We start from the raw sequence: 24,261 nt of genomic DNA, 5'->3' as shown, positions 1-24,261 counted from the left end.
GAGGAGTTTGTGGGTGTAGGAAGAGAGGGAAGGCGAATCGCACTTCTATGAACACGCTTCTCATCCTCGTTATTGGGTTCCAAGTCCGACTAGGTCGAATAACAGGGGTGCAACCTCGATGACCACCCATGGAATACCTAAAGGTGATTGATATCAGCAAAGATTGTGCCAAGATCCAGGGGTTTCACATACCTGCATATACAACCAGTTTTGTCACTACCTCCACGTCGTACCGCACACGAGGCTTCTTGATCTGGGAGAACACTTCTTTTTCATCCCGCTCCCCAGCCTGGAAATCTAGCGAGGGAAAGGTGTTGTCGGCATGTCGAGATTCACATCTACTGCCGATGAACTGGGGCTTCCTCTTCCCATCATGCCTTCGTAATCGTCCAGTGATGCCGTCTTTCTCGACCGCACGGGCGTTCCATTGGGCTTGGTTTGATCCTCTGCGACTGGAGAAGGACGGTTGCTCCCAGATTGACTCTCGCGTCGGCGCTTTTCTCGGTACGCCAGAGTTTCATACGCATCAGCTTCTGACTGAGGACCAATTGAAATGGCTCGGCGGCGAGGATGGCGCATTGTGGTAATTATGTCTGGGATGTCAGAAAAGTTTGGAAGAACGTCATGATCATTTAGGTTAGAGGGAACTGTGGTGTATTTACTGGGCACAGGTCAGCATAATGTCCACAAGCAGGACGTACATCCGAACTTACGATGCGGTGGTGAAGAAACGTCGAGGGAGCAAAAGACCGAGCTTCTCCAGGGCCCGGAATATAGGTGGCAGAATGCGCAGCAGAGCGGGCTTTGTTACAGTTCTCCAAGCAAACACGCACAAGACGCCCATGACCAGACGAATGACAGTTTTAACCCAGCCCACGCTCTCGAGGTCATAGGGAATTGATCCAGAAGGATAGCCGACCCAGATATCGGCGAAGTGCCATGAAGACACATCCACGCCTAGCATGACTCCTGCAAATGCAACACTATCGTCAAAGCATGGGCAATCATCAGCCGGCTCCGGATGGACGCGAACGAGGAATATAATAAGAAGCGCCAGTAGGGAAATCTCCGTCAGCGAAGCGGATAGAATGAATTCCTCAAAGGCAGGTCCATAATGAAACTGTACAAGCCCGATGGCTGCACCAATAGCACACCCGACAGTACAGTCCAGCAACCCATGCATTCCGCAATACAGTCGACCCAATACGATGGACACGACGTAGATATAGGTGACAGCTTGGAGTAAGATGGTGACCTGCGCGCTGAGAGTCGAATCGGGTGAACCAAGCAGGGCCAAAGCATAGACCGCAACGGAGACAGCGTTGGTGGAGTGTGTCGATGGGAAGCCATATTCCAGTGCTGCAGAACCGGACATAGTAATTCGCTGGAGTGGGGGAGACAGAGGGCGAGGAAGACACAGCAGGTCCTTGAGGAAGCCGCTCCAAAAGACGCCCGATGCTAAGATATGAACCAATCTGTAGCTGTCAGCCACAGACTTCCACTTGCACCTTCAACTCCGGGAAGAAACGTACCCACGACCCATACTGGGAGAACCACACCAGAAGAGGAAGGGCAAGAAGACCATGAAGAACGTATGGGTGCCGAGGTTGGCCGTGAATGCGAAATACGAGTCAAAAGTAGGCGTGCGCACTTTCTCCTGTACCCAAGCCAAATACGGCGTCTCATATCGGATCAATGGGATGAGCTGTTGTCGCGGCCAATACCGCCAGAGGGGCAATCGGTTCGAATCTATGTCGCACACAAGCAACGGTTAGCGGACATCGCGATTAACCAGGGGTGGACCAAAAAGAAATCCATCGCATACAGTGATTCAGACTCTTCAGACCAGCATCGGGCTGGTCCTTTTTGGTCGTGCCCATGGTGCAGTGTTATCGACTCAGACGGTGTCGCAATCGGATGGATTCCATAGATGGACAGGCCACTGCCTGCCGGTCCGTTTGAGGGTTGAGACTTCTAGGGTTCAGAACATAAGGAGCGAATTGAAGTTGGATCGAAGCAAATGATATAATTGAGAGACTCGAGGTTGAAAAATGGGGGTTTACCCTCCAAAGTTGACGGGGAGATCATCCGCGGCTCAGACCCCTGATGCCCACCTGGGCATGTGTGTGCTTAGTCACTTTGCTTGGGGCCGGGCCCGTGGAGGGCGTGGAGGGCGTGGAGTGCCATGGTTGTAGATATTGTACTTCGATCTTTACTATTCTGTAAATTGATTTTGAGATAAACTCTCACTTATGTAAATCTATATTCCGTTCAGAGAAAAACACATACTTATGTTTGGTCTATGTCTCAAATGTATGTCCTCGAATAAACAGTTTCCAAGGTAAATACATGTGAAGCCGATACATCCATGGATGTACTGATCTACATTTTAATGGACTATCTGGCTATCAAATAGTTCATGGACTCTTTTGTTTTACCTGATGCTACCTAGGTAGGTATATATATACTATGTGGGTCTTAGTTCCTGTTGAAATGATCCTGTTTCTCTCTCCAAGATTCAATGTTGATATAGGATTGCAATTGACGCCGCCTTGAAGAGAAAAAGACAAACCCGCCCAAAATATACATAATAGTAATGAAGAATAAATATGGGAGATGTGAACTCGTATTTTGGAGGCTGATGAGCATGGGATCTCGGTCTTCTCCGTCAAATAAAGATGACATGCAGAAGTTAGCGTCAAAGCCCATTGTATTTTTATTTTTATTTTATATTGGCTACTCGATCTCGAATGAGATACTCGGACTTCCAACCCTTCTCCATCTGAGTCTCACACAAGATATAACCTAGAGTACGGAGTAGCTTATGACTATATAGAAAAGAAAGTGACTCGTCATATTTGCAATATCTACAAATCACATGACTCTGGGTAAACTGTATACTACCACCAAGATACACAGGTGGATGAACACAGTGAGCTGAACGGTGGAGAATAAGAATATATTAGTGGAGTCGAAAACCAAAACAGGATCGAGAATAAACCAGTAAGTGACAGAATCCAGGATATCGAGGCCTTTGATCGTGGGAAGCGGAGCCCTGGCGTCATGGAGGCACGGCCGTTGCTATGGTAGCCCCGGTGTAAACACGGCTTTCACAGGTCTCACGGGTCGAGCCAGACCCTCTTGCTCTATCGATCCTCTAGATCTTTTTTAGATCTATCTTCTCCTCTTTTCTCTTCTTACATCTCATCTCATTTTATCAAACTTCAACATATCTCGTTTTTCCCTGTATCACATCACAACACTCCACCTACCCCTACTCATCATGAGTGCTATGTACGAAGACCAATACTATGCAGCATCGCGTCGCCGCTCTCTCGCCACCCCTCCTCCATCTTTGACACCGCGTCACAGTCGTACGCGCAGCGACAGCGTCCGAGTCAGCCACGGTACAGCCAGCACCAATACCAGTGTCTCCAGTGGACGGATGTCGGAGGCAACAAATATCACTCAGCCGCCCTCATTCTCAAAAAAGTTTGTAGTGGTGGGCGATGGTGGATGTGGCAAGACCTGTTTGTTGATCAGTTATTCCCAAGGTTACTTCCCAGAGGTACGTTCAGCCTGCAAGGAAAGATGTGTCCCTGGTGCTGATGATTATCTAGAAATATGTCCCCACGGTGTTCGAGAACTATATTACCCAAACGACGCATCGGGCTTCTGGCAAGACCGTTGAATTAGCCCTCTGGGATACTGCTGGACAGGAGGAATATGACCGTTTGCGTCCACTGTCCTATCCCGAGACTGATCTTCTGTTCGTCTGCTTTGCTATCGACTGCCCCGCATCGTTGGAGAATGTTGTTGACAAGGTAAGTCTTAGACCTGGAATCCCTTTGTTTTTGACTCGACGTTTTCTAACATCTCTCTGTCTAGTGGTATCCCGAGGTCCTGCACTTCTGTCCCACCACACCCATTATTCTCGTTGGCTTAAAGTCCGACTTGCGCAATAAGCGAACCTGTATTGAACTCCTCAAGACACAAGGCCTGACACCGATCACACCAGAGCAAGGCGAAAATGTCGCCCAGCGGATGGGAGCAACATACGCCGAATGCAGCAGCAAGGAGATGCGCGGTGTGGACGAAGTCTTCGCCAAGGCCGTTGACGAGGCCATCACAATCGAAGAACAAGGATGGACAGCCCAGCAATCGACCGGCCGTAATAACCGCAACAATCGGGCCAGCGCCATGCCGTCCGGAGGTGGAGGCCCTCGCCCCGGCAAGAAGATTAAGAAGCGCACTTGCAAGATCCTGTAGATTGATTCTACACCGGTGTTTTCTTCCATTCTCGACACCCTTACACCTTCCTTTCTCTCTTGGCCGGACCACAAGCCTGGTTGCTTCGTCGGCTTGCTTTCCCGCTCGCCTGTGTATGTGACATGTCGCCGCAAGCTGGACAAAGCTAGACATGACTTTCCAAATCCTTCTCTGTTGTATCGATACGCTGTGCGGCCCTTACGATGATCTCGATTCTTTTTATTTTGCTGGAGGCTGTTTCTTCTACTTTCACGTTTGTTCCCTGCTTATGTTATTTTTGGCCCTTTTCACGACCCTTGTCCCCCTTGTTCCATTTGATGTCTCTCATGACTCGGGTCTTTGCCGTTTTCCATTGGCATGCATGGGAGTGGTGTTCTCGATTATGTTATCTGATATGTTCTGTTGGCGAAAGCGATGTCCTATGACCTTTTGTGTTTATCAATGTCTTCCCCGTAGGATTCGTATATCTTTCCCAGGTCGTAAATGTATCCCGAATTTTTAAATGGTATCTAAGAAAGTAAAAGAGTAAAGTAAAACAGCCCGACGCCGAAACCCGTCAATGCAGACCCAAATGTAAACCATCACTGCATGACTGTCGAGTCACCCTCATTGTTTTCACGCTTCACTCCGGACTTACTCGCATCACTCTCCCCACTAACCTTCCGCTTTTCGTTGCCATTGCCAGTCTCCTCGCCTTGTTCTTCAGGCCGGCCCATAAAGTTCTCAAACTGGGACCAGAGAGCTTCCACAGACCCAAATTCATTTCCCACCTTATTAATACCATTAGCAGCTGCGCTTTCTCCGCCCGGTGCTGAAACTCACCGCAATAACACTCTCCAGATTCCGATTCAGACGGTTCATGTTTTGAAGTACTTGCTCCATGCCCTGCTCGAATAATTAACATCGGCTGCGGCGGCTGATAAGAGTTCCCGAGTGCGAGGGAGTGCGTGGACACGGTACATACCACTGCGATCTCTCGGACGAGTTCCTCACGCTGCTGCTCGAAGACTGTTGGGGACCCGGCGCGACCGCCAGAGCCTGGTGTTTGCTGGAGCCAGGCCATTTTTTTTGGCTTCTGCGATTCTGGTAGGGCTAGAAGTGACAAGAAATGACACGACTTCGCACGTTCACGTTGCGTTCGAAGACGCGGTTTGGGTTTCGGGGGAGCGTCGCGGAAGATTCCTTGGCGTTGGATGTTTTGACTGGACGCGGGTTATCGCAAGTCCCCTACAAATACGCCGTATACGCCGTCGCAGGTGCAGTTGGACTGAGGAGATGAGGTTGATGTGGGGCAGGTTTGATAAGAGATAAATCTTTCATCTTGGAAAAGCTTCAATTCGACAACCTCTCTTATGCGCTACATGCCATCCTCTTTGCATTACTCTTCGGACTTATTTAGGATTATGGATCCTACTTACGGTTTTGTTGGCCAGTGCACGGAAATGGCAGTCTAATTCCATCTTCCATATGGACTTTAGCAACAATATCCCCGGACTCCTACGTGATTTGAACTGGATCCAAATTGCACTTGTCCTAAACGGATCCTGGTCCTGCAGACATGGGAATTGTCCTCAGTTCGACACCAAAAGGCAAAGTACCCACCAAATAGGAAAGCCTTTTAGCGGGTCATTCGAACAAACTATGAGGTTCTTCCCGTATCTTGATCCAGACTACTGGGTTTTTGATCCTGATGCAACCATCCATTTAGCTTCAGTTCCCCCTTCAGATTGGTAACCTGCTTATCAAGAAACGAGCATGCTTTCGAAAGAGTGCACATCTCTATTCAGAGGCACGTGTCAGCAGAGTAGGTTTCCAGGGTTACAGCGGGTGTCCGGCATCATCTCTTGGAACAACTCATCTCATCCCAGTGACCTCGATCAAGTCACCATCCCGGTCCTGTGGGATAATCAATATCTAGATCGACGAGATTGAGGCCACCGATGGTGGGTAGGATCTTGGTCTATCATGACCCTTGATAGACCAAAGCCTGACCCACCTCCGCCGATCAGATCCTGGTGTTCCCTCAGAGGCGAGGAAACGATCTCTCGGAGGGCAGAAGGACGTTTTCACGTGTATCGGCAAGTTGAACCGGGCACGTCCAACGCGCACTTCGGAGACAATGAAACGACAACTCCAGCCGGGAACGTCGTACAAACTCTATAGCGTTTCTCAGATGTCTTGAGTCTCTATCCAAAAATATAATAGGCGTCAACGTTTAGAATTGATTCCGGAAACTCTTGAAATATAGCGATATATAATCGTCCAGTGCTGTGCGCGAGCCCTACTTAAATTTGCCATTTAGTTGATTTTCTTGATCTGGACGACAAACTCAAAGGCAAAATGGTGGAAGTCAAGTATATGGGATCGTATGACTACATACCGTCAGTGCCAGCGGCCGTGGTATCGATTGTGCTATTCGGGATCTCAACCGTCCTGCATTGTTGGCAAATGCTGCGTGGTCGAACTTGGTTCTTCATTGCTTTTATATTCGGAGGAATATGTGAGTACCAACCCAATGAACCAACTTGCCGTTGGGGCTTTTCTTCGGGCTATTTTCCGGATCTTTTTAACACAAGTTTTCTATAGTTGAGGTTGTCGGATACACAGCCGTAAGCCAGGATACTCGATCAAGTCAGAGAGGGAATATGCTCACAGCTGCAGCGGGTCGTTTCTTCCAAGGAATACCCGAACTATACCATTCCTCCTCTTGCCATACAAGCCGTTCTTGTCCTCGTCGCGCCGTCTCTGCTCGCCGCAAGTATTTATATGGAGCTTGGCCGCATCATGATTGTCACTGGCGGAGAACACCTGTCACCGATCCGGCGCTCGTGGTTGACGAAGATCTTCGTGGTTGGGGATGTGATATCGTTCTTCATTCAGGCAGGAGGTAAGACCCATATCTCGTCCCTCGACACGTCAACGATAATCTTGCATCTCTCGGTTGACTAACCTATATTGCAACGACACAGGAGCCGGAATGCTCGTCAAAGCCAGCACAGCCGAAAAAGGTGGGAATGTGATTAAAGTCGGCTTGATCATCCAAATTATCTTTTTCGGCCTCTTCATAATCACCAGCATTGTTTTCCACGTCAAGCTTGTGAAAAACGGGTCGAGGGTGCTACAACAGCGACAAGTCCCCTGGAAGAAACACCAGACCGCGTTATACATTGGCAGTCTACTAATTTTTGTCCGCTCCATCTTCCGGTACATCGAGTACAACCAGGGAATTAGTGGGACATTGCTCCAGCACGAATTTTACAGTTACGTTTTCGATGCCGCTCTTATGCTGCTGGTAATGGTCGCATTTAACGTGGTGCATCCAGCCGAGATTAGCAAGTTAATGGAAGAGAGGAAAGGAGAATATAGGATGGAACTGATTGGATGATGGGACGACTGGATATATTATGCCGGGAAATCTCCGGGCATATTCAATCAGGCTGACTCAACCTGTACCAAAGTGATGTACATTACAATGTTGATAGATCTAGCCAGAGCCCATACAGGGGAAATGGACGAGCTGTCCGTCCCGAAGTCTGTCCGACATTCTTTGTTGTTCTGCTACAGTTCTCTTTCCAACTTGCGACTCTTCAGGTTTCAATCTACATCCGCAGGTCTCTCGTATAGCTCTACATGCACCGGATTTAGTCTAAACTCGAAGGTCCGAATGGTCCGGCGCAGGGACAGAGGCTGATACAGTGCCAAGTCGAGACTCGTATCCCCTAGCACGGAGAGCTGTTGTGCCAGGCAATATGAAAAAGGATGAAAGAGCTATCTCAGTTTGCCCGACATGTGTTCCTGACTTTCTGAAACCTTTCTAGTAAAGCCCTTTTTATTAGACCAGTTCAAGAGAAATGTACTCGTAGCACGAAAGTTCCACTCTGAGGGTCCAGGGTCCACTGGTACCTATCCTGTACATGTTACAAGCCTGATAGGCAGTGAATACCTTCATTACAGACTGGACAGGGCCAGAGCTAAGACCCCGCCAGATTTAGTATTTGCCAGGTACAAAGTTCAAGAACAAACAACCGGGTCAAATAGAATTTCAGTTACTCTAAGATTCGGACTAAATGTATGGTTTACTACATCAACGTATCAAAGGTGCCAGAAGCCAAGAAAAGCTATATCAACAAGAAGCGAATAATAGACAAACGCAGGTCCCGGACCGTTGGCGTTCTTCATTTTTGAGGGATTTGGTTTCTATACATGTGCCAGAGGACCAATCCAAATCATAATCGTATAATCTTAGATCCAAATCTAGATCCAGATCCAAATTCAAATTCAAATTTATCCAAATCAATTAGACAAGGTGCACATCCATCAAATCATCAAAGCGGGGCAAGATCCTGTCCCCTTGTCAACCGGACCAGTGCCAGCAAAGCAGACCAGAGAGCAGTCCGAGGCCAAACACTCGATAACACCCGAATAGCAAGGTAACGCCGTCGCGCACATCACTTCGTATCATTTCAATTCGTAATCTCGTTTGCAATTCACAGTTCTCAGTCCATGTCACCGCGCCCCGGGCACGAAACAGACACAAACCCGCTAGCCAAGTCGTATATCCGTAAAAAAATCGTTTGCGTTTTGCTTTTTATTTTCCTTCATTTTCACATGGCAAGAAATGTGTTCGGCATTGTCCAGTATCTCAGTAGGTGTCTGAGACATATAGTAGGGTGGAGTATAGTATGACCGAGGCACATCACTGCAGGGTGGGGGTGTATGTGTATATCAAGAGTTTCGGCGGGGTTGCCCAAGAATATTGCTCAGACGCTTCCAGCGCGGCGTCGGGGATGTCGAGTTCCTACGAGACGGGGATTTGTCTGGTTTTGCGGACGACTGCGTAGAGGAACGGGCTCGGCTGTTGATGGTTGCTTCGTGGTGGGCGAGGACATCCTCGAGGCGGACGTCGGAGTCGGACATGCGTAGGGACGAGTCCTTGGGATCGAGGATCTCGATGAACTTGGAGGGTGTGTCGCGCATTGTGTAAAGTGGTTTTAATTTGTGATGATTCGGAGGATGAGAGAGTATATAATTTGGAATTTCAAAGTAGAAGGGAAATTCAGAGGTCACGAGGTATAGTTTGTAGGTTCGGCGCGAGATGAGACAAAGAACGTTGCAGGTCTAGGCTGACTGCAGACTGCAGATTGGAGGTTTGAGTGTTTCAGAGCGAGAGAATGGAGGATGGAGGATGGAGAATGGAGAATAGAGAATAGAAGAATAGAAAGAAGAAGTGTGTTTATAAACACTAAAAGCAATGGAAAAGACCTCCGATAACGAAAAAGGAAAAAGGAAATGTGAGTGTCTGCAGTACCGAAGATCAGTGGAGTGAAAGAAGTTGATTCGATGGCTCCAATTATAAGATTTGTCTGTGGACTATGATCAGCGTTGTGTTTCGTTTCTTTTTAGATCTCTTTTAGATTATTTTAGATATATTTTCTATATCTTATACTTCTTTTATACAAGTATACGTACAAGTCGTTGTGTACTATCCAAAGTAGGCAACCTTTTTCCCCAAGACTCACAAACCCCCCAGTTGAGTGCATCCATCGATGCACAAGCCCCTTTTGGCAATGTCTGACTTTTTAACTGCGGGGGCGATGATCGGCAACTACTTCGGTGGCGTCCGAGTGACCCTTATGGAGAACTATGATGGTTCGTCTCGATGTAGAAGCACCTGATGCGAAAGGAGGTCGAATTTGGTTCATGGTATAGGGAGATCATATGCTCCTTCTCTTTTCCCCCCTTTGCAGACAAGGCCCCCTGAAACTGGCTATAACCCTGCAGTGCGCTATTCGTATTAGCTTACTATTGTGGATGCCATCCTTCAAGCACCATGACGTCGATGGCATTGAAGACTCATGGGTCTCATGGGTTTGGATGCTCAGGGACGTGGAGGGGTAAACAAGTTGATGTGGTCGACGGGTGATCGGCTCCTGGCACGTACGTACAATTGGTCAATAGGCTACCCGGGTACCTAGGTACCTAGGTACATTGTGCTGTGGTACGTCGTCTTCTATAAAAAGAACCGCCACATTAGCCTCAACCTGCAAATCTACGAATCTCTAATCTACGCATGGTAAATATGCCATCATACAAAGGACCGCGTCAAGACGGGGGCGTTAGTATACGTAGGTGGATTCGCCTCATCGGAGGTTGCTCAGGGCTGCGCCCGGGCTGATGTCAACTGGACCATCGGACTGTGCGATACAGTTATCTCCAGGCCGCCCATCGGGGGTAGAGATTATACTACGTCCCCGATCTACCATAGTTTGAGCCACTATTTTCTGTTGAGAAACTGATTACCCTGGGTCATAGTGTCTTGTCACTCCTTCAGTGCACCGGCGTACGCGTCCATTCGAAATATGTCGATGTCTATTGGGCTTAGACCGCGGTTCCCCTTTTTCTCACCGATGCTCTCTGACTGAACGGATGGGGAGAGTAACCGGAGACGTTGTGATCGCTACGCCGTACTTGAGTCAGGATACACCTTCTTACTCAACACTCGATGGCGAAGTAGACTCACACAAATCAGGCCCTGATTAACCACGAAGAAAATACCCAACTACGTATGCTTCTCAAACTCGTGCAGGAAGTAATTGATTCGATTTTGGTCAGAGGCCATGCACAAACCCCACTTTAAAAAGCCATAAACAAACAAACGCCTCGTGATAATTGAAATTGGGAGTAGGACACACACCCGAGTTCCAACAAACCTGGTAGACTCGGTACCTCGATCCTCCGTGTCCATCTGTGCAGAGCCGGGCTCGCCTCAATCGCGTCTTCGGGTGCCTGGCGCACCAGCCGTTTTCGTGTGGCACAAAACCAAGTAACCTATCCATTCAATGGATGAGTCCCACTGCGCCAAATACACTGCTCCAAAACCGCCACAGCGAAGCACACCTCACTCCCAGACACATAGGAACAGCCGTCATCTGCCACCAACCCTCATGTACCGCACTGCATCGCATCCCCGTTCCAGGGTATGCGACATATTATTTAAATTCCATGTCCGTCATTTCCACTGCATCGGCCGAGCCCATGTAGAGGATGTTGTTGCATCTGTGCGGGGAAAAGAGAGTTAGCCAAACTCGAATCACATCCAGCCTGGCGCCGAGCCGGTTGAAGCGCGCATCACATACCTGATCAGAACAAGACCCAATGCGCCGGTGGGCTTTCCGTCGATAAACTCTTGCGTGTCGCGCAGCAGGACGTTCATGTATGAATCGATGCTCTCGAGAGTGCCCTTGTATTCGGTCTGGCCCCACTTCAGGCGGATGAGGACTTCGGTGCCAACGCTGTAGAGATGTATAAATTAGCAAGCTGTTCCAGCAGCAACGGTGCATATGTGCGGATGTCTGGAGAGATAGATATGCTGCTTGGGTCTGCTTGATAGGGTCCGGGGTGGGTTGGGGGCGGGCGCATACCGAGCCTGGAGGAAAGGACGGGGGTTAAGCGGTTGGAACTGTAAAAGCACGAGTTAGCAATTGTCTTCTGGGAATAGCGCACGGGTTCAGGCGCTGATGAGCGGGATCTCGAGCTTGATAGCGGGCTGAGCTTGAGGGGGGAAAGACGAACACTCATTGTGACTCGAGGTGAGTTTCTGGTTGTTTGTGGTGGAGTAGGCTTTGAGGTTATGATAACAGCAAAAGCTCAAGCAAGATCTATCACTCCGTTGGTTAATCGTGCTTGTCGTGCTGTTAACTGCGTTGACATCGGAGTCGGCGAGATCGCGAAAATGTGAGCTGAATAAGGCGGTGGTTGGTGGCCAATCAGCGCCCGTAGTTCCTCACCGCCCTTAAGGTCCTGTATAGTGGTGGACATGCTTGGATGCTTGGATTGACAATAGTTCTGCTGCTGTAAATACATGTACCCTGCATTAACTCATTAGAGCTACAACAAAAGAATCAAATTCTTTTTACGGCTCGTTTTCTCATCATTGATATCTCCCATTTTCAGCATCCTCCGTTGCCCCCATTCCCATCACAGCTTCCAAGATTAAGCTCATCAACAAACACCAGTAATAGTACAATGGAAAATCATGATCAGAGTTCATCAGAGTTTCATAGATTCAGGCGCCTGGCAATCATCATCGCCAAGTAGATCTTCGCTTAACGGCCAACAGTCCAGGTGATCTCCTTGATGCTGACTTCCTCGCCTTTCTTCTCGTCATAGTCATACCACTCGCCCTCCGAAAGGTCAATACCGGAGAAGGTAGTGGTGGAGTCAATAGCCTTGGCTTCCCATTCGCCCTGGATTGTCTTCATCAGCACATACAGTTACGTAGGTAAACTCTGGACATAATTTGGGATTTACTCACGTCCGGCTTGAACTCAATGAACTCAAGACCACGGCAGTCCATTTCAATGATCTTCTGGGCGCTTTGCTTTTCCTGAGCCTCATAGGGCTTAGGTCCGCTAGTGATGGAGGCAGTGTGGGTTTTCTATGCGTTGTTAGCTGTGTAATCATCGGAAAAGTCACGAAGGCCAAATGATTGATGCCAACAAAGCGAAGTGGAATTGAAATGCAAGAAACTCGCAAGAAAGGGTAAAAATGAAACTCTTCAAGGCCATTAGATTGAAGGTAAAAAGAAATTAGCTCGCTTACCGTGCATAGTCGGCACTTCCACACGAAGTTAGCCTCGCCGCGGCTACCGGGGATTTCATGCACCTCCTATATATCAATCCAGTTAACAAGCCATTCAATCGTGACGAGATAGAGAGCGATATGTAAGTAATTCACGTACGAAACGGTTGAAGCTGACCCAGTTGGGGTGCGTCTCGTGGCAGGAGGTGCATTGCACTCGGAAAGTGTAAAAGTAGGGATTTTCCTCAGTGTCAGTGGGCAGAAGGGCAGTAACGCTGTATAATCATATTAGCTGGTTGCCTCTTTGATAACGGTGGCCGAAAGGATTTGCCCGCGTGGTATTCCTGGAATTGGAGTGCAGTGCGGGGAGATCGAGGCACCTGCAAAGGCTCGATAACCGAATACATAAGCTAGAAGCACTTACCCCTCCAGTTGAGCTTCGACCGAAAGAGTGAGCATTTTGGCTTTTGAAGTCAAGTGGGTGATCTTGATCTTGAGGTGTGATGGCTGAAATCAAGATCCTCTCTGCAGGTGATGCGGGGTGGAGATGGAAAATACTTAACGTAGATCGAGGCTTGGCATGTGACCAACTCTGTAAACATTGAGCGTATCAAGACTACGAGATATGGATGAAAGACATAAGTGTGCAGGGAATTGGGTTCTTGAATTGTAATTTTATTTATTTATAAGAAAATTGAAAGTAAACGCCGGTCATGCTCAAGCTATCGCTCGCAACGAACCAAACAAGCTATATACATCTCGAAGGTAAAATACAAACTCATAAACACGTCAAAATTCTCACAGACGGCTCTGCTGAGAGTCCTGGCCCAGCGGCTTCGTCGAGAACGCATTGAAGAACTCGTTGAGAGCGTCAACAGTGCCACTTCCCTCAACCAGCTGCACGGTGCAAGCAACGTGGCTGTCGGGGCGAGTGACGACAACACCACCCTTCTCAACATCAAAGCCTAGCTTCTCATGGGCTGCAAATTGAGCCTGGGGAACACGCACATCGGGGATATCATCGGCATAGAGGTGGTGGTGGTAGTCGCGGAGGACCTGGGGGATGGAGTCCACATCGATGGTGTTCTTGGAGCCTGCATAGATCATAGACAGGGTGAAAAGCTTGGAGTGAGGGTTGTGGCGCTCAAAGAATGACACATCAGCAATATCAGACCGGCGGTATACCGAAAGGAACGAGCGCTCCTTCTCTAGGTTGGCAGCCAAGTCGGCAATGGCCTTCTTAGTCTTGGACTGGTTGCCAGCGAAGACGAAGATGCGGAATGCACCGTTAGCGGGCACCTCCTGCTCAAGTTCGACAAAGTTGGAATCTGCAAGACGGGTGACGGTGGTCGGGGTGAAAGCGCGACCCGGAGTCAGATGAACACCGGGGATCTTGAACAAAGCGGACTTGGCAGGGTGGCTCGCGTCCCAGGTGAAAATGTTGGGCTGGTAGGCCACTCCGTATCCACTAGTGAACTCGCAAGATGATTTGAAGGTCTTGACGAATTCGTCCTCCTCCCCACCAGCGCCCACGGTGGTGTGGCTGGCAGAACCTACCTCGCCGGCAGAAGGACGACGCTTGGAGAACAGGGCTGCGTACTTGGCATCGAAGTCCAACAAGGTCTCAGCGATATCCTTGCGCTCGCTCTCGTAAGTGCTGAGAATGGAACGGTTGGCAAGACCACTCTCCACGGCGTGGATCTTCCATGCCATGTTGAGTGCGTCATGGAAAGCAGTGTTCATTCCTTGGCCAGCCTTGGGCTTTACGTGTGTTAGCGCTATTTTCAGAACAACAAGGACTTCAAAGGGGAGTACTGACGCTGTGAGTGTGGCATGCGTCACCACCCATGAAGACTCGCTCGTCAAGGGTGTACTTTTCAGCAATACCCTGTCCAATAGGGTAGACAGAGTACCACTCCACCCGATCCCACTCAATCCAGTATGGCTTCAGAATGTTCTTCGCGGTCTGCTGGACCTCCTCGGCGGTGGCAGTCTTTCGGGGGTTCCAATCGGCGTCGGTGGAGGAGGCGATCTGGACATAGAGGCGGACCATGTTGTCCTCGCGGGGAATGACCATGATAGAGCCAGCGTCTGAGTGGATGGTGCATTTTGTCTATATATCAATGTATTAGAGAAATACGTCATATTGGGCCATTCCGGGCATGCTTACCTCAATGTCGGGGAAGTTAGTGCGCACGACACCGTCCATGACACCCCAAACATAGGCAATAGGATCCTTGTGGTGGATCTTGATGTTAAGCTGCTCGCGGACGAAGCTGCGGGCACCCTCACCACTGAACAAGTACTTGGCGCGAACATTCTCGATCACATTGGTATCCAGACACTTCAGGTTGACTTCAACAGGGTAATCAGCGTTCGCGCCATCGTTCTTGAAGCCAACGATGGTCCATGGCCGCTCAACGGTTGTGCCAGCCTTCTTGATTTCATCCAAGAACACGCGCTCGATCTTGCCTTGGTGGACCAGGGTGGTGAAAGGGTAGCGGGTGTCAATGAAACGAGGGCAGCTAGGCCAGCTGCCAGTACGGCCGATGCCAGAGCCGTCACCCTTGGGATCCCAAAAGGCAACGTCATACACCTTGGCAGGCTCGTAAGCCATAATCGAGCGCTTCAAGCCAAGGTTGCGCAGGATCTCAGTAGATCGCGGCTGGATGCCGTCAGCGCGACCAGTAGCGGTCGGCACTGGGCGGTTGTCGATGTGCTTCACTTTGTAACCCCATCTTGACATACACAGGGATAAGAGCAGACCGACGGGCCCGGCGCCCACGATGACAATGTCATAATTCTCTTGTTGCACCATGCTGAAAATCAAACACAGGGATTAAGGTGGGGGGGGTAGGTATGAATTGTATGGCGAATGGAGATATGATCAGCGTAAATAATCGTATATATGACTTGAAAGAAAAGCAGAGTAGATCAGAGTGTCACCCTGCACGATGACCGAAAGAAAATGGACGAGGGCCATGGCTATCCCTATATACTGTTCGGGAACTGGGGTAAGTGGACGGATTGGGTGTTCGACTGAAGCAACGGAGAACATCCACGGCATTCAGAGTCCGCGGAATCGTGGGGAGCACCGGCTCGAGGGTCGGGGTAGCCAATCAGGTTCGCCAGAAAAGGAATTATGGACGATTTGTCAGAATCACAGAAACAAGCGCCGTGTGGGGGCAGGGCTGGCTTTGCATAATGTCCATAATATCGTCGTTGATCCCGAGCTGGTAGCCGTAGGGGCTCCAGTCTGACTGGGTTGCTCCTCTTTTCTGCTGCTCCACCCGGGAACGATCTCGGTAAGCGGACTGGAAGGCACGTGACCCCGCCTCGGCAACCCTGGCCGGGATCTCTCTGGAACCTTACTATGTACAACACGTCTATACTCCCGTACGGAGTACCTATGTACATCGGAGGAAAATTGCCCAATCCACATCTAGACCCAGAAATGGCTAGCGGACTATCACTTTGAATATTATTGAATACAGGCTTCATTATTCCCCTCATCCCGTTCTGCCGAGTTTACTAAAGTCCCTGCCGCCTTATCCGCTAAGTCCCACGCCATCATGGTAGTTTAACCTGGTACTTACAATGCAGATAACCCGAAGTTCCGTGCCATGCTCTAGATGAAATACCCATGATGTCTAGCACCTACTTTAATGTTGTTTCCTCGGTCTAGTCCATGGCAAATGAATCGGCTCCACCCGTCTTTCGGAAAAACACAACATTGAAGCATTGCTACATGCACATGTGGTTATGGCAATAGCAATAGCATTCAGAGGGCTTGTCTCTAATTAATAATATATGCAGTGGCTTGGATGATCCCATGTATAACATAGTTCCATCCGTACTTAGCATAAAAATATTGACACCTGAGGCAACCATGACGAAAGAGGGTTTAGTTCGGGTACAAGTTGTCCCGCTCCGAACTATACACATGAACTACACGGAAGCATCATATCAAGATTAAACACATGATGTGTATTTGTGAGTTATGCACGATAAGTGGAATTGGATGATTAAAATAAAACTATCCTGCCATTTCTTGTAGACATATGGAACAGCTACTTATGTATGCATATGGAGTGAGTAAGTAAGAATGTTTTGCAAGATTTTTGTACGCACTTGCTCTTAAAGTGGTGGGTGGTGACAGCACACAAAATGCGATATATTACTCATAATTTCACAGAGTACCTGCGGTTTTGTTTTATAATGGTTGTAATAGGTGTGGTGGTTGTATATCAATAATTCGTGACATTGTAATATGCGTATCTAGGTCATATTATAGAGCATGTGCCACTGTCGTCAATATCATGTTGTCTTTTTAGAGTCGAGTACTAGTACCACCTAGGTAGAATCATGTGCTGAATGAACGGTTGATTGGACGGTCTATCAACAGCCTTATTGAGTCGGAATATTATTGTTTGTTTTTATTTTTTAATTTCTTTTTTCCGTTTGTTCATTCATTGTTTGTTCCCATATATTGCCTTTGTTCCAATATTCTTCAATTTCCATTCTCTTTGTTTCCATCTTCTTTGTTCCTATTGTCTGAGAATTTCCAGCCACATTATTGGACTAGTCCTATTGTTGCAGACCATGTGGTCCCAACATGCTCTTTTCGGCATCAACAATGGCCTCGATTTTTCTACTATACTCTATTGGGTAGCCATGAATAACAATTCAATAGCAATTGCGACTAGGCACATTGTAGCCCTAAATTTCGACGACAGAGCTGTATAAGTATCCTCTTCTTCCAATCCTTTTCCTTATTTCTTCCCATACTTCTTGATACTTTCTACGCTTCTGTTTCTCATACCTTTGCGTGTACCTTTCTGCAGATTTGAAACGGTAAACCCAACAATGTCTGAACCCTTACCAACTCGTCCCTGGCCAACTCTCAGCGCCATTGACCGGGATCACGAGTCGGGAATCCTCTACGAAGAGGAACGCCAGCAATGGTTGCGGCAGCATCCACATGTTGTTCCTCAAACCGCAAAGAGGAGTCGCAACAAGAATCAGCGCGCCTTCCCGGACCGTGGCCCTGGCATGGCTAAAGGCCTTCGTGATATTGCGGAACGCGGTGCAGCTCGTCGCAATGGAACAGCTGTGAACAAGAATGATGTGTAAGGGCCATCCTTACCTAAACTTGTTGAACGTGAAAGCTAATATGACGAACAGTTTTACCAAGCCGTTGCCACCCATTCCTCCACAGGAAGCTCCTCGGCCGACCACCACCGTTGGTCAGGATGATGTTTCCCAAGGTCATGGGCGGGATATCAACAAAATGAGCGCTTATTACGTGCTTAACAGAACCGACATGCAAGGCCACCACGGCAATGCCTCGTTTGCTCAAAAGGAAGCTTCTGAACCCGCCATCGAAGTTGGGCAGAAGGCAGTTGGCTATGGCACTGTCCACTCGAGTGAAAAGATGAAACCGAATCTGCTTCTCGAGGAATGCAAGCTGCAAGGATACGATGACGAGACTCCATTTATTCAACCCAATGGATCTGAGCCGCTCTTGCCACCCTTTTCGTATCACGACTTCAACGCCCAGGCCTCCTACGACAATGGCTCCTCTGCTTTCCAAGGCTTGGCTCCATCCGCTGGTCCTACATTTGAAGCCCCTGATGCTCAAGCCAGCACCAGTCCCCCTCGCTACGGTTACAGTTCAACTTCGTGGTACGAAGCTTCTCCCACTGGCCACAAATCTTCTCCGGAAGCTCAGGGTGCAGTGACTCGCAGCGCTACTCCAGTGCCCGAAATCAAGCAAGAAGATCAACCCAACGCCGTGGAGAAGGCAATGGATGAATTGATTGCCATCCTCGACCAGGAACAGGAGAAATACCGCCTCGCAAGGGAGAAACGCGACGCAGAAAATGCATCTTCTGCCTACCGTTTCGCTCCCCCAATTCAGCGTCTACGGATATCTACCATGCGGACCAACATTCGGGATACCGGACTCCTGACTTCGTCATTCGCAAAGCTGAGAGTCCTCTGTTTGTGAGCCCTGGCCCCACTTACGAAGTTACAACTACACGCAGAGTCGAACCTAGGTCGCCTGTGTACTCCCCGACTGCTATCCCATCCCCTTGCCTCATGTGGTCGCCGTCTCCGGTTTCTTCCCTTTATCCCCCCCGGATATTGGTCTTTGGATGAATCTGAACCTGAGACTGCCGCATCTGAGTTCGAGTTTGATCACAGATGTTCTGCTTCGGATGCGCCTCTGCAAGAGTCACCTACATCTCCAGTGCCAGCTCCTCTTTCCCCTGAGCGCCGTCCCAGTTTCATTCGCGAATATTCCTATGCCGGTGCGCCTCGCGTTGGAATTGATCCATCTGATGTTCCCCATGATCCCCGGCTTATGGAGGTTAATTTCCGCCCTGACTACGACTCGTCTCCTGACAGCCCCGCATGGCTCAGAGAATATAGAGCCGCCATGGCCTATGTCGAGGTTCCACCGCTGTCTCTTGAGCCACGCCAATCGAACGTGACGGAGAACAAAACTACTTTCACCATGAATGTCCCCATCCGCGATGTTTCCCAGCATCAGACAACCGTTCACGGATCTGAGTCTACCAATGGTGAACACAGCTGCGCAGCTTCCATCGTCTGCAAAGAGTCCAGTGCTAGCAAGACCCTCAGCAACGCAACTATGGATCGTGTCACCCAAAGCCCTGATGCCTACAGTTCTGAAGGCTCCGAAGACTCTCGTGGAACCAAGCGCAAGCGACACACCAAGAACCTCTTTGGTAAGAAGGGATACCTTGAGGACAACGAGGAGCCACGCGAGAGGAAATTCCGCCGTTTGAAGGAGGCCATCGGAAAGGGACATTCAACCCTTGGCAGTATCAAGGGAATGGTAAGTGCTTTGTGACACAGCTTTTGAAAGGGGAAAAAAATTTACTTACAGTGACTAACACTTTTCACAGTTTTGGGACGATAATCGAGCATTGATCAGCTCATCCAAGCCCAGCATTGTCACTGAGAACACTGCTCCCATTACTCTGAACACCGACATGCAGTCCATTCTGTACGCCGAGATTGAGAACATGATCACCCACGCAGCCAACGAATTCCTGATGAAGGAGTATTACGACGGTCGCCTCACTCATAGCTCTCTCAACAGGGTGAAGAAAAGATGGGAGAGGAAGCACATGCCTGGAGTCCCTCAATTCCGTTTCGACCAAACCACGCAGTACAAGATTATCAAGGCAAACCGCAAACGCCTCCAGTTCGGCGAACCCAGCCGCTGCACCCTTGGCGTGGATACTATTCTGGCCGATTGGAAAAGGATCTGCAAGAACATGAGCATCCGGACCTTTGTGGCTCCCGATTCGGTTATTAAGAAGCAAATCCACGATATCCTGAATCTCCTGGAGATCCTGAAGGCCGATAAATGCCACATTGAGCTGATTATGGCCCTCAATGCGCATGTTCGTGGAGAGCTGATGAAGCATGAGATCATGAAGCAGTACCGGGACGCTCAGAACTCTGGAATCTCTCCCTCCTAAATCAACTTACGTTCACTTGCACTTTATCTGTCTTTGATTAATCCCTCTAACAATTCTTGTCTTGCTTTCGTTTTTTTTTTGTTTTTTGCTTTTTGCTATTTCTGTCTCGGCCGTCCTGTCCCACCTGGACTGGACTTGGCCGTTATCAGTTTTGCAATTAGCCAGTTGTGCTTTCTGCTATTTCTCGTTTTTTTTGACTATTTTGTTTCTGTCTTTGCGTGTTTTTACCAGTGATGATTGAAACCAATCATCGTAATCCAAATGCAACTCGTCTCAAATGAATCCTTTCCTTTTCCTAGTATTCCTAGTATATGAACCCAAAATACAAATGTAAGAAATAAATACATATATACATTCAGGCCATGTAGGTTGATCCTTGTCGGTCATCGATGATTAAATTAATAATATTTAACATGGACAACTGAAGCGAAAAAGCAAAAGGTGAGGTTGTACACAAAACACGTGGGGCGACGTCATCGGCTTATACGATCACGGGTGTCACCGCTCAAGTTCTTGAACCTGTAAACATTGAATGTTCATACCTCTGTGGTATTTCCGACAGAACGCGTTGTGGTCCATAACAGGCCCTCAATGACCGTCAATACATCCCGCGTTTAGCCCTCCATATCCGGGGTGGAGATTAATACTAGCTCAATCACAGGGGCTCCGTACAAAATATCCGAATGGCGGGCCCGATCCACACCTACGGTCCGAGCTGCCTGCTGGTGGACGAAGAGCAGGACCTCACCAGATTTCAGTCGCTTCCAACACCACCGGAGATCCGGTCACAGTTCTTCTATATCTCATCATTGCCGATCGATGATCCACTGGCTCCCCTGCCTCCACCTGCAAGCCAGGGGACCGGGAGTGAGAGACTTCCTCCCACGCCATTCTCGGCCAGAGATAACATCGCCTTAGAGGAAGCTTGGCATGATCTACGGGAAGCAAAAAAGACCAAATTTGCGGCCAACCACAGATCCAGGCCAAACACATCGACAGGCCCCCCTGGGATCGCTGTACCCGGACATGAATCGGTCTCAAATGTCGAACGCCGCGAGGCAGCCAACCAAGAGGATCCCTCCTTGGTCGGCAGTAGAGGAAGCACTTTGAGCAACCCTCCTTCCTTCCCGGACGACCTACCCTCTCGCAGTCACAAGAGTCACCTCGCTTTTGCTACCGGCAGTGCTGCAATACGAACCCGTGAACTCGGCAAGGAAAATCGCGCGGGCTCCCCACTGAGTGATGGGCTTAAACATGACACTTCGAGAGGAATTGCCATCGATCGGAAAAGAGCGCGCTCGTCTTCGGTCAATGAGTCTAGTCCAACCAAAAGAAGAAGTAGTTCTCCACCGGAGACCGAGAACGTGGACGAAGGCGAGGAGATTGGAAGTCTACGAGCTGATCGTTCTCACAATGCAAGCATGAGTGGCTCTCCTTTTATACGGGCGCCGGTATCTCAGCCTCAGACGCCACTTGGTCGCTCATTTGAGTCGTCTTCATCAAGAGAAGGAGGCGAATTTCAGGCAGAGCTCCGGACCAGTGCTGCTCCTCGAAGTGTCCCGAAGCCTTCAGGCCTCAGAACTACTGTGAGCCTAGATCAATTGACTCAGGACTCACGGAGGGAGAGGACAGAGGAGTCAAACACGCAGTCCAAGATTCCAGTTGGTGTCTCGCGACTTCACTTGGTCGAGTTACCGAACCTCAAGGTGAGTACAATTTCTCTACTCGGCTCTGAACTGTACGTAATAACATTTTCTTTTTCAGATGAAACCTATCTACTGGAGCCCTCTTCAGGACATATCAAGTGTGGTCCGAGCTACTTGGTTTTACAAGAATACTATGTTGCCTGTTGAGACTGAGCTTGCGAACAAATTGGAGGAAGGCTACGTTTACTTGAAGCCATGGACCGACACTTGGCAAGATGAACTGAATAGTTGCGTGGAAAACGGGGCTGATGCCGAGTTGAAAATTGTTCACCCGCTGTGGACAAAACAAGACAGCCAGCCTACAACTGCACAAGCGCCACATAGTACTGATTCGCCTCTGGATGAGGCGGATGATCCCTTGAGATTCCACGAAAATCGAGCTGCTGGTGGCACATCCGTTCAATCTGAGAGTATCAAGTCATACCTCACATCGAGTGCCATCTACGTTGACGCAATAAATGCCCAAGTGCTTCGGCCCAGCTTGCTTCCCTCAGTATCGAGGGGACGACGACCTCTTAGTGCAATAAGGAAAGGCCGTCAGATAGGCATACCTGTGGTTCGCGGCTTTAGTCGAAAATCATGGGAACAACTGCACCCATCAAAGCCCAATCCTATCGACGTGCGCCATTACATCCGTAAGACGCAGTCGAAAAGTCCTGCTGCGCGAGGTGAACAAATATGCTATGCATGCAAGATGGAAGAGTCGCGACCACCTCCAACGGACTTGGTTCTCGTTATCCACGGCATCGGGCAAAAGTTATCGGAGAGGATGGAAAGCTTCCATTTCACTCATGCCATCAATGCCTTTCGGCGAGAGGTGAACATGGAGCTCAACAACGAACCCGTCTGGCCGCACGTGCGCCAGGACCATGGGGGAATCATGGTTCTTCCTGTGAATTGGCGCACGAACTTGTCGTTGGATGAGCCCGATGTTGAGTCGGTCATCGACCCGGCTAGCAACAACTTTTCTCTTGCGGATATCACGCCCCAGACTCTTCCCGCTATCCGATCCCTGATCAGTGATGTGATGCTCGACATCCCTTACTATCTGTCACACCACAAACCGAAGATGGTCAAGGCGGTGATTAGAGAAGCGAACCGTGTGTATCGCCTGTGGTGTAAAAACAACCCAGGGTTCCAAGACCACGGCCGCGTACATCTCATCGCTCATTCGCTTGGAAGCGTGATGGCTGTAGACATTCTCAGCCAGCAACCAACACATGTTCCTCGGTTTGACTTTTCCAGTACGGCTTTACACAGCGACATTTTCGAGTTTGATACAAGGCATCTCTTCCTGTGCGGAAGCCCAGTCGGCTTCTTTTTGCTTCTCAATAAAGGTATGTTTGAAACCTACATAGTACTGCCTTGTATCTGACATCGTCACAGCTAGTCTGCTTCCCCGGAAAGGCAGAGACAAGCCAGGCAGCGATGGTGACGACTTACTTCGTGGCGTTGCCGGCGAAGCAGGTCAATATGGCTGCCTTGCCGTAGACAATCTCTACAATATCATGCACACAACGGACCGTAAGTGGAAGCCTGCCGAAAAGATATCCGCATCCTCTTCGTCTGTTATACTAACAATCGCTGCTAGCAATCGCGTACCGAGTCAATGCAGCAGTAGACTCAGACCTCTCCAACTCACTCAAAATGGGCTCCATCCCCAGCTCGACCTCCACCTTCTGGCAATCCTTCGGGAGCGTCTTCCGCTGGAGCTCAACCTCTCCAACATTATTGCCCTCCACAGCCCCTACCCGCCCAGCAGCAGTCTCCAAGCTCCCGTCCAATGTCGAGCTCGAGACCCACGACTTCACTCGCGAAGAGATTGCCGAAAAACGCATGCTTCTACTCAACGACAACGGTCAAATTGATTATTATCTCTCGGGTGGTGGCGGCCCCTTGAATATCCAGTATCTCAACATGCTGAGTGCGCATAGCAGTTACTGGACACTGGGTGATTTTGTGCGATTCTTGGTTGTGGAAATTGCGAGAAAGCAGGGGAGAGAAGGGACGCTGCTTGCTTTCCGGTCTGAAAAGAAGAAGGGATGGAAGTATGCAAAGGGGTGATTCTATTTTGGGGCTATCTAGGTACTTTACCATAGCTTTGATGTTGATTTTGCGCTCTGGAGATAGAATGGGTACGTTGATTGTAAAATTCTCATACACACATACGAGACTCGTTCCATATAAAA

General features: G+C 49.1%; 10 protein-coding genes across 10 annotated transcripts; 4 read left to right on the top strand and 6 right to left on the bottom strand.

The window, feature by feature from the left end:
• Positions 1–69: 69 nt before the first annotated feature.
• N7519_005515 (phosphatase PAP2 family protein) lies at positions 70–1,880 on the bottom strand (the record flags this gene model as incomplete). The annotated part of the gene is made up of 6 exons (XM_057292291.1): positions 70–137; positions 193–289; positions 337–661; positions 714–1,475; positions 1,533–1,749; positions 1,826–1,880. The coding sequence occupies 6 exons, from the start codon at positions 1,878–1,880 to the stop codon at positions 70–72; spliced, it is 1,524 nt and encodes a 507-aa protein (XP_057147102.1).
• Positions 1,881–3,283: 1,403 nt separating this feature from the next.
• Positions 3,284–4,269, top strand: N7519_005514 (Rho4-like protein; the record flags this gene model as incomplete). Its single annotated transcript, XM_057292290.1, has 3 exons — positions 3,284–3,568; positions 3,621–3,824; positions 3,889–4,269. The coding sequence occupies 3 exons, from the start codon at positions 3,284–3,286 to the stop codon at positions 4,267–4,269; spliced, it is 870 nt and encodes a 289-aa protein (XP_057147101.1).
• Positions 4,270–4,850: 581 nt separating this feature from the next.
• On the bottom strand, positions 4,851–5,332 carry N7519_005513 (DASH complex subunit DAD1; the record flags this gene model as incomplete). Its single annotated transcript, XM_057292289.1, has 3 exons — positions 4,851–5,039; positions 5,092–5,154; positions 5,234–5,332. 3 exons carry the CDS (start codon positions 5,330–5,332, stop codon positions 4,851–4,853), a joined length of 351 nt encoding a protein of 116 aa, XP_057147100.1.
• Positions 5,333–6,609: 1,277 nt separating this feature from the next.
• Positions 6,610–7,654, top strand: N7519_005512 (RTA1 domain-containing protein; the record flags this gene model as incomplete). Its single annotated transcript, XM_057292288.1, has 4 exons — positions 6,610–6,769; positions 6,856–6,878; positions 6,931–7,156; positions 7,239–7,654. The coding sequence occupies 4 exons, from the start codon at positions 6,610–6,612 to the stop codon at positions 7,652–7,654; spliced, it is 825 nt and encodes a 274-aa protein (XP_057147099.1).
• Positions 7,655–8,994: 1,340 nt separating this feature from the next.
• On the bottom strand, positions 8,995–9,246 carry N7519_005511 (uncharacterized protein; the record flags this gene model as incomplete). Its single annotated transcript, XM_057292287.1, has 1 exon — positions 8,995–9,246. One exon carries the CDS (start codon positions 9,244–9,246, stop codon positions 8,995–8,997), a length of 252 nt encoding a protein of 83 aa, XP_057147098.1.
• Positions 9,247–11,258: 2,012 nt separating this feature from the next.
• N7519_005510 (small nuclear ribonucleoprotein F) lies at positions 11,259–11,847 on the bottom strand (the record flags this gene model as incomplete). Its single annotated transcript, XM_057292286.1, has 4 exons — positions 11,259–11,325; positions 11,406–11,561; positions 11,691–11,728; positions 11,842–11,847. 4 exons carry the CDS (start codon positions 11,845–11,847, stop codon positions 11,259–11,261), a joined length of 267 nt encoding a protein of 88 aa, XP_057147097.1.
• A 527-nt stretch (positions 11,848–12,374) lies between these two features.
• Positions 12,375–13,308, bottom strand: N7519_005509 (CXXC motif containing zinc binding protein; the record flags this gene model as incomplete). The annotated part of the gene is made up of 5 exons (XM_057292285.1): positions 12,375–12,515; positions 12,584–12,706; positions 12,871–12,936; positions 13,010–13,124; positions 13,274–13,308. The coding sequence occupies 5 exons, from the start codon at positions 13,306–13,308 to the stop codon at positions 12,375–12,377; spliced, it is 480 nt and encodes a 159-aa protein (XP_057147096.1).
• Positions 13,309–13,647: 339 nt separating this feature from the next.
• Positions 13,648–15,667, bottom strand: N7519_005508 (putative FAD monooxygenase; the record flags this gene model as incomplete). The annotated part of the gene is made up of 3 exons (XM_057292284.1): positions 13,648–14,610; positions 14,669–14,962; positions 15,020–15,667. 3 exons carry the CDS (start codon positions 15,665–15,667, stop codon positions 13,648–13,650), a joined length of 1,905 nt encoding a protein of 634 aa, XP_057147095.1.
• A 2,048-nt stretch (positions 15,668–17,715) lies between these two features.
• On the top strand, positions 17,716–20,366 carry N7519_005507 (uncharacterized protein; the record flags this gene model as incomplete). The annotated part of the gene is made up of 4 exons (XM_057292283.1): positions 17,716–17,978; positions 18,034–18,851; positions 18,909–19,714; positions 19,785–20,366. The coding sequence occupies 4 exons, from the start codon at positions 17,716–17,718 to the stop codon at positions 20,364–20,366; spliced, it is 2,469 nt and encodes an 822-aa protein (XP_057147094.1).
• Positions 20,367–21,049: 683 nt separating this feature from the next.
• N7519_005506 (DDHD family phospholipase) lies at positions 21,050–24,136 on the top strand (the record flags this gene model as incomplete). Its single annotated transcript, XM_057292282.1, has 4 exons — positions 21,050–22,072; positions 22,131–23,409; positions 23,459–23,596; positions 23,664–24,136. 4 exons carry the CDS (start codon positions 21,050–21,052, stop codon positions 24,134–24,136), a joined length of 2,913 nt encoding a protein of 970 aa, XP_057147093.1.
• Between the last annotated feature and the right edge of the window lie 125 nt (positions 24,137–24,261).

This window comes from Penicillium mononematosum, assembly GCF_028829835.1.
Source record: "Penicillium mononematosum strain IBT 11891 chromosome Unknown utg000003l:1.0-8172316.0:1.0-8177699.0, whole genome shotgun sequence".
Taxonomy (NCBI): Eukaryota; Fungi; Ascomycota; class Eurotiomycetes; order Eurotiales; family Aspergillaceae; genus Penicillium; species Penicillium mononematosum.
This window is presented reverse-complemented; position numbering and strand designations above follow the sequence as displayed.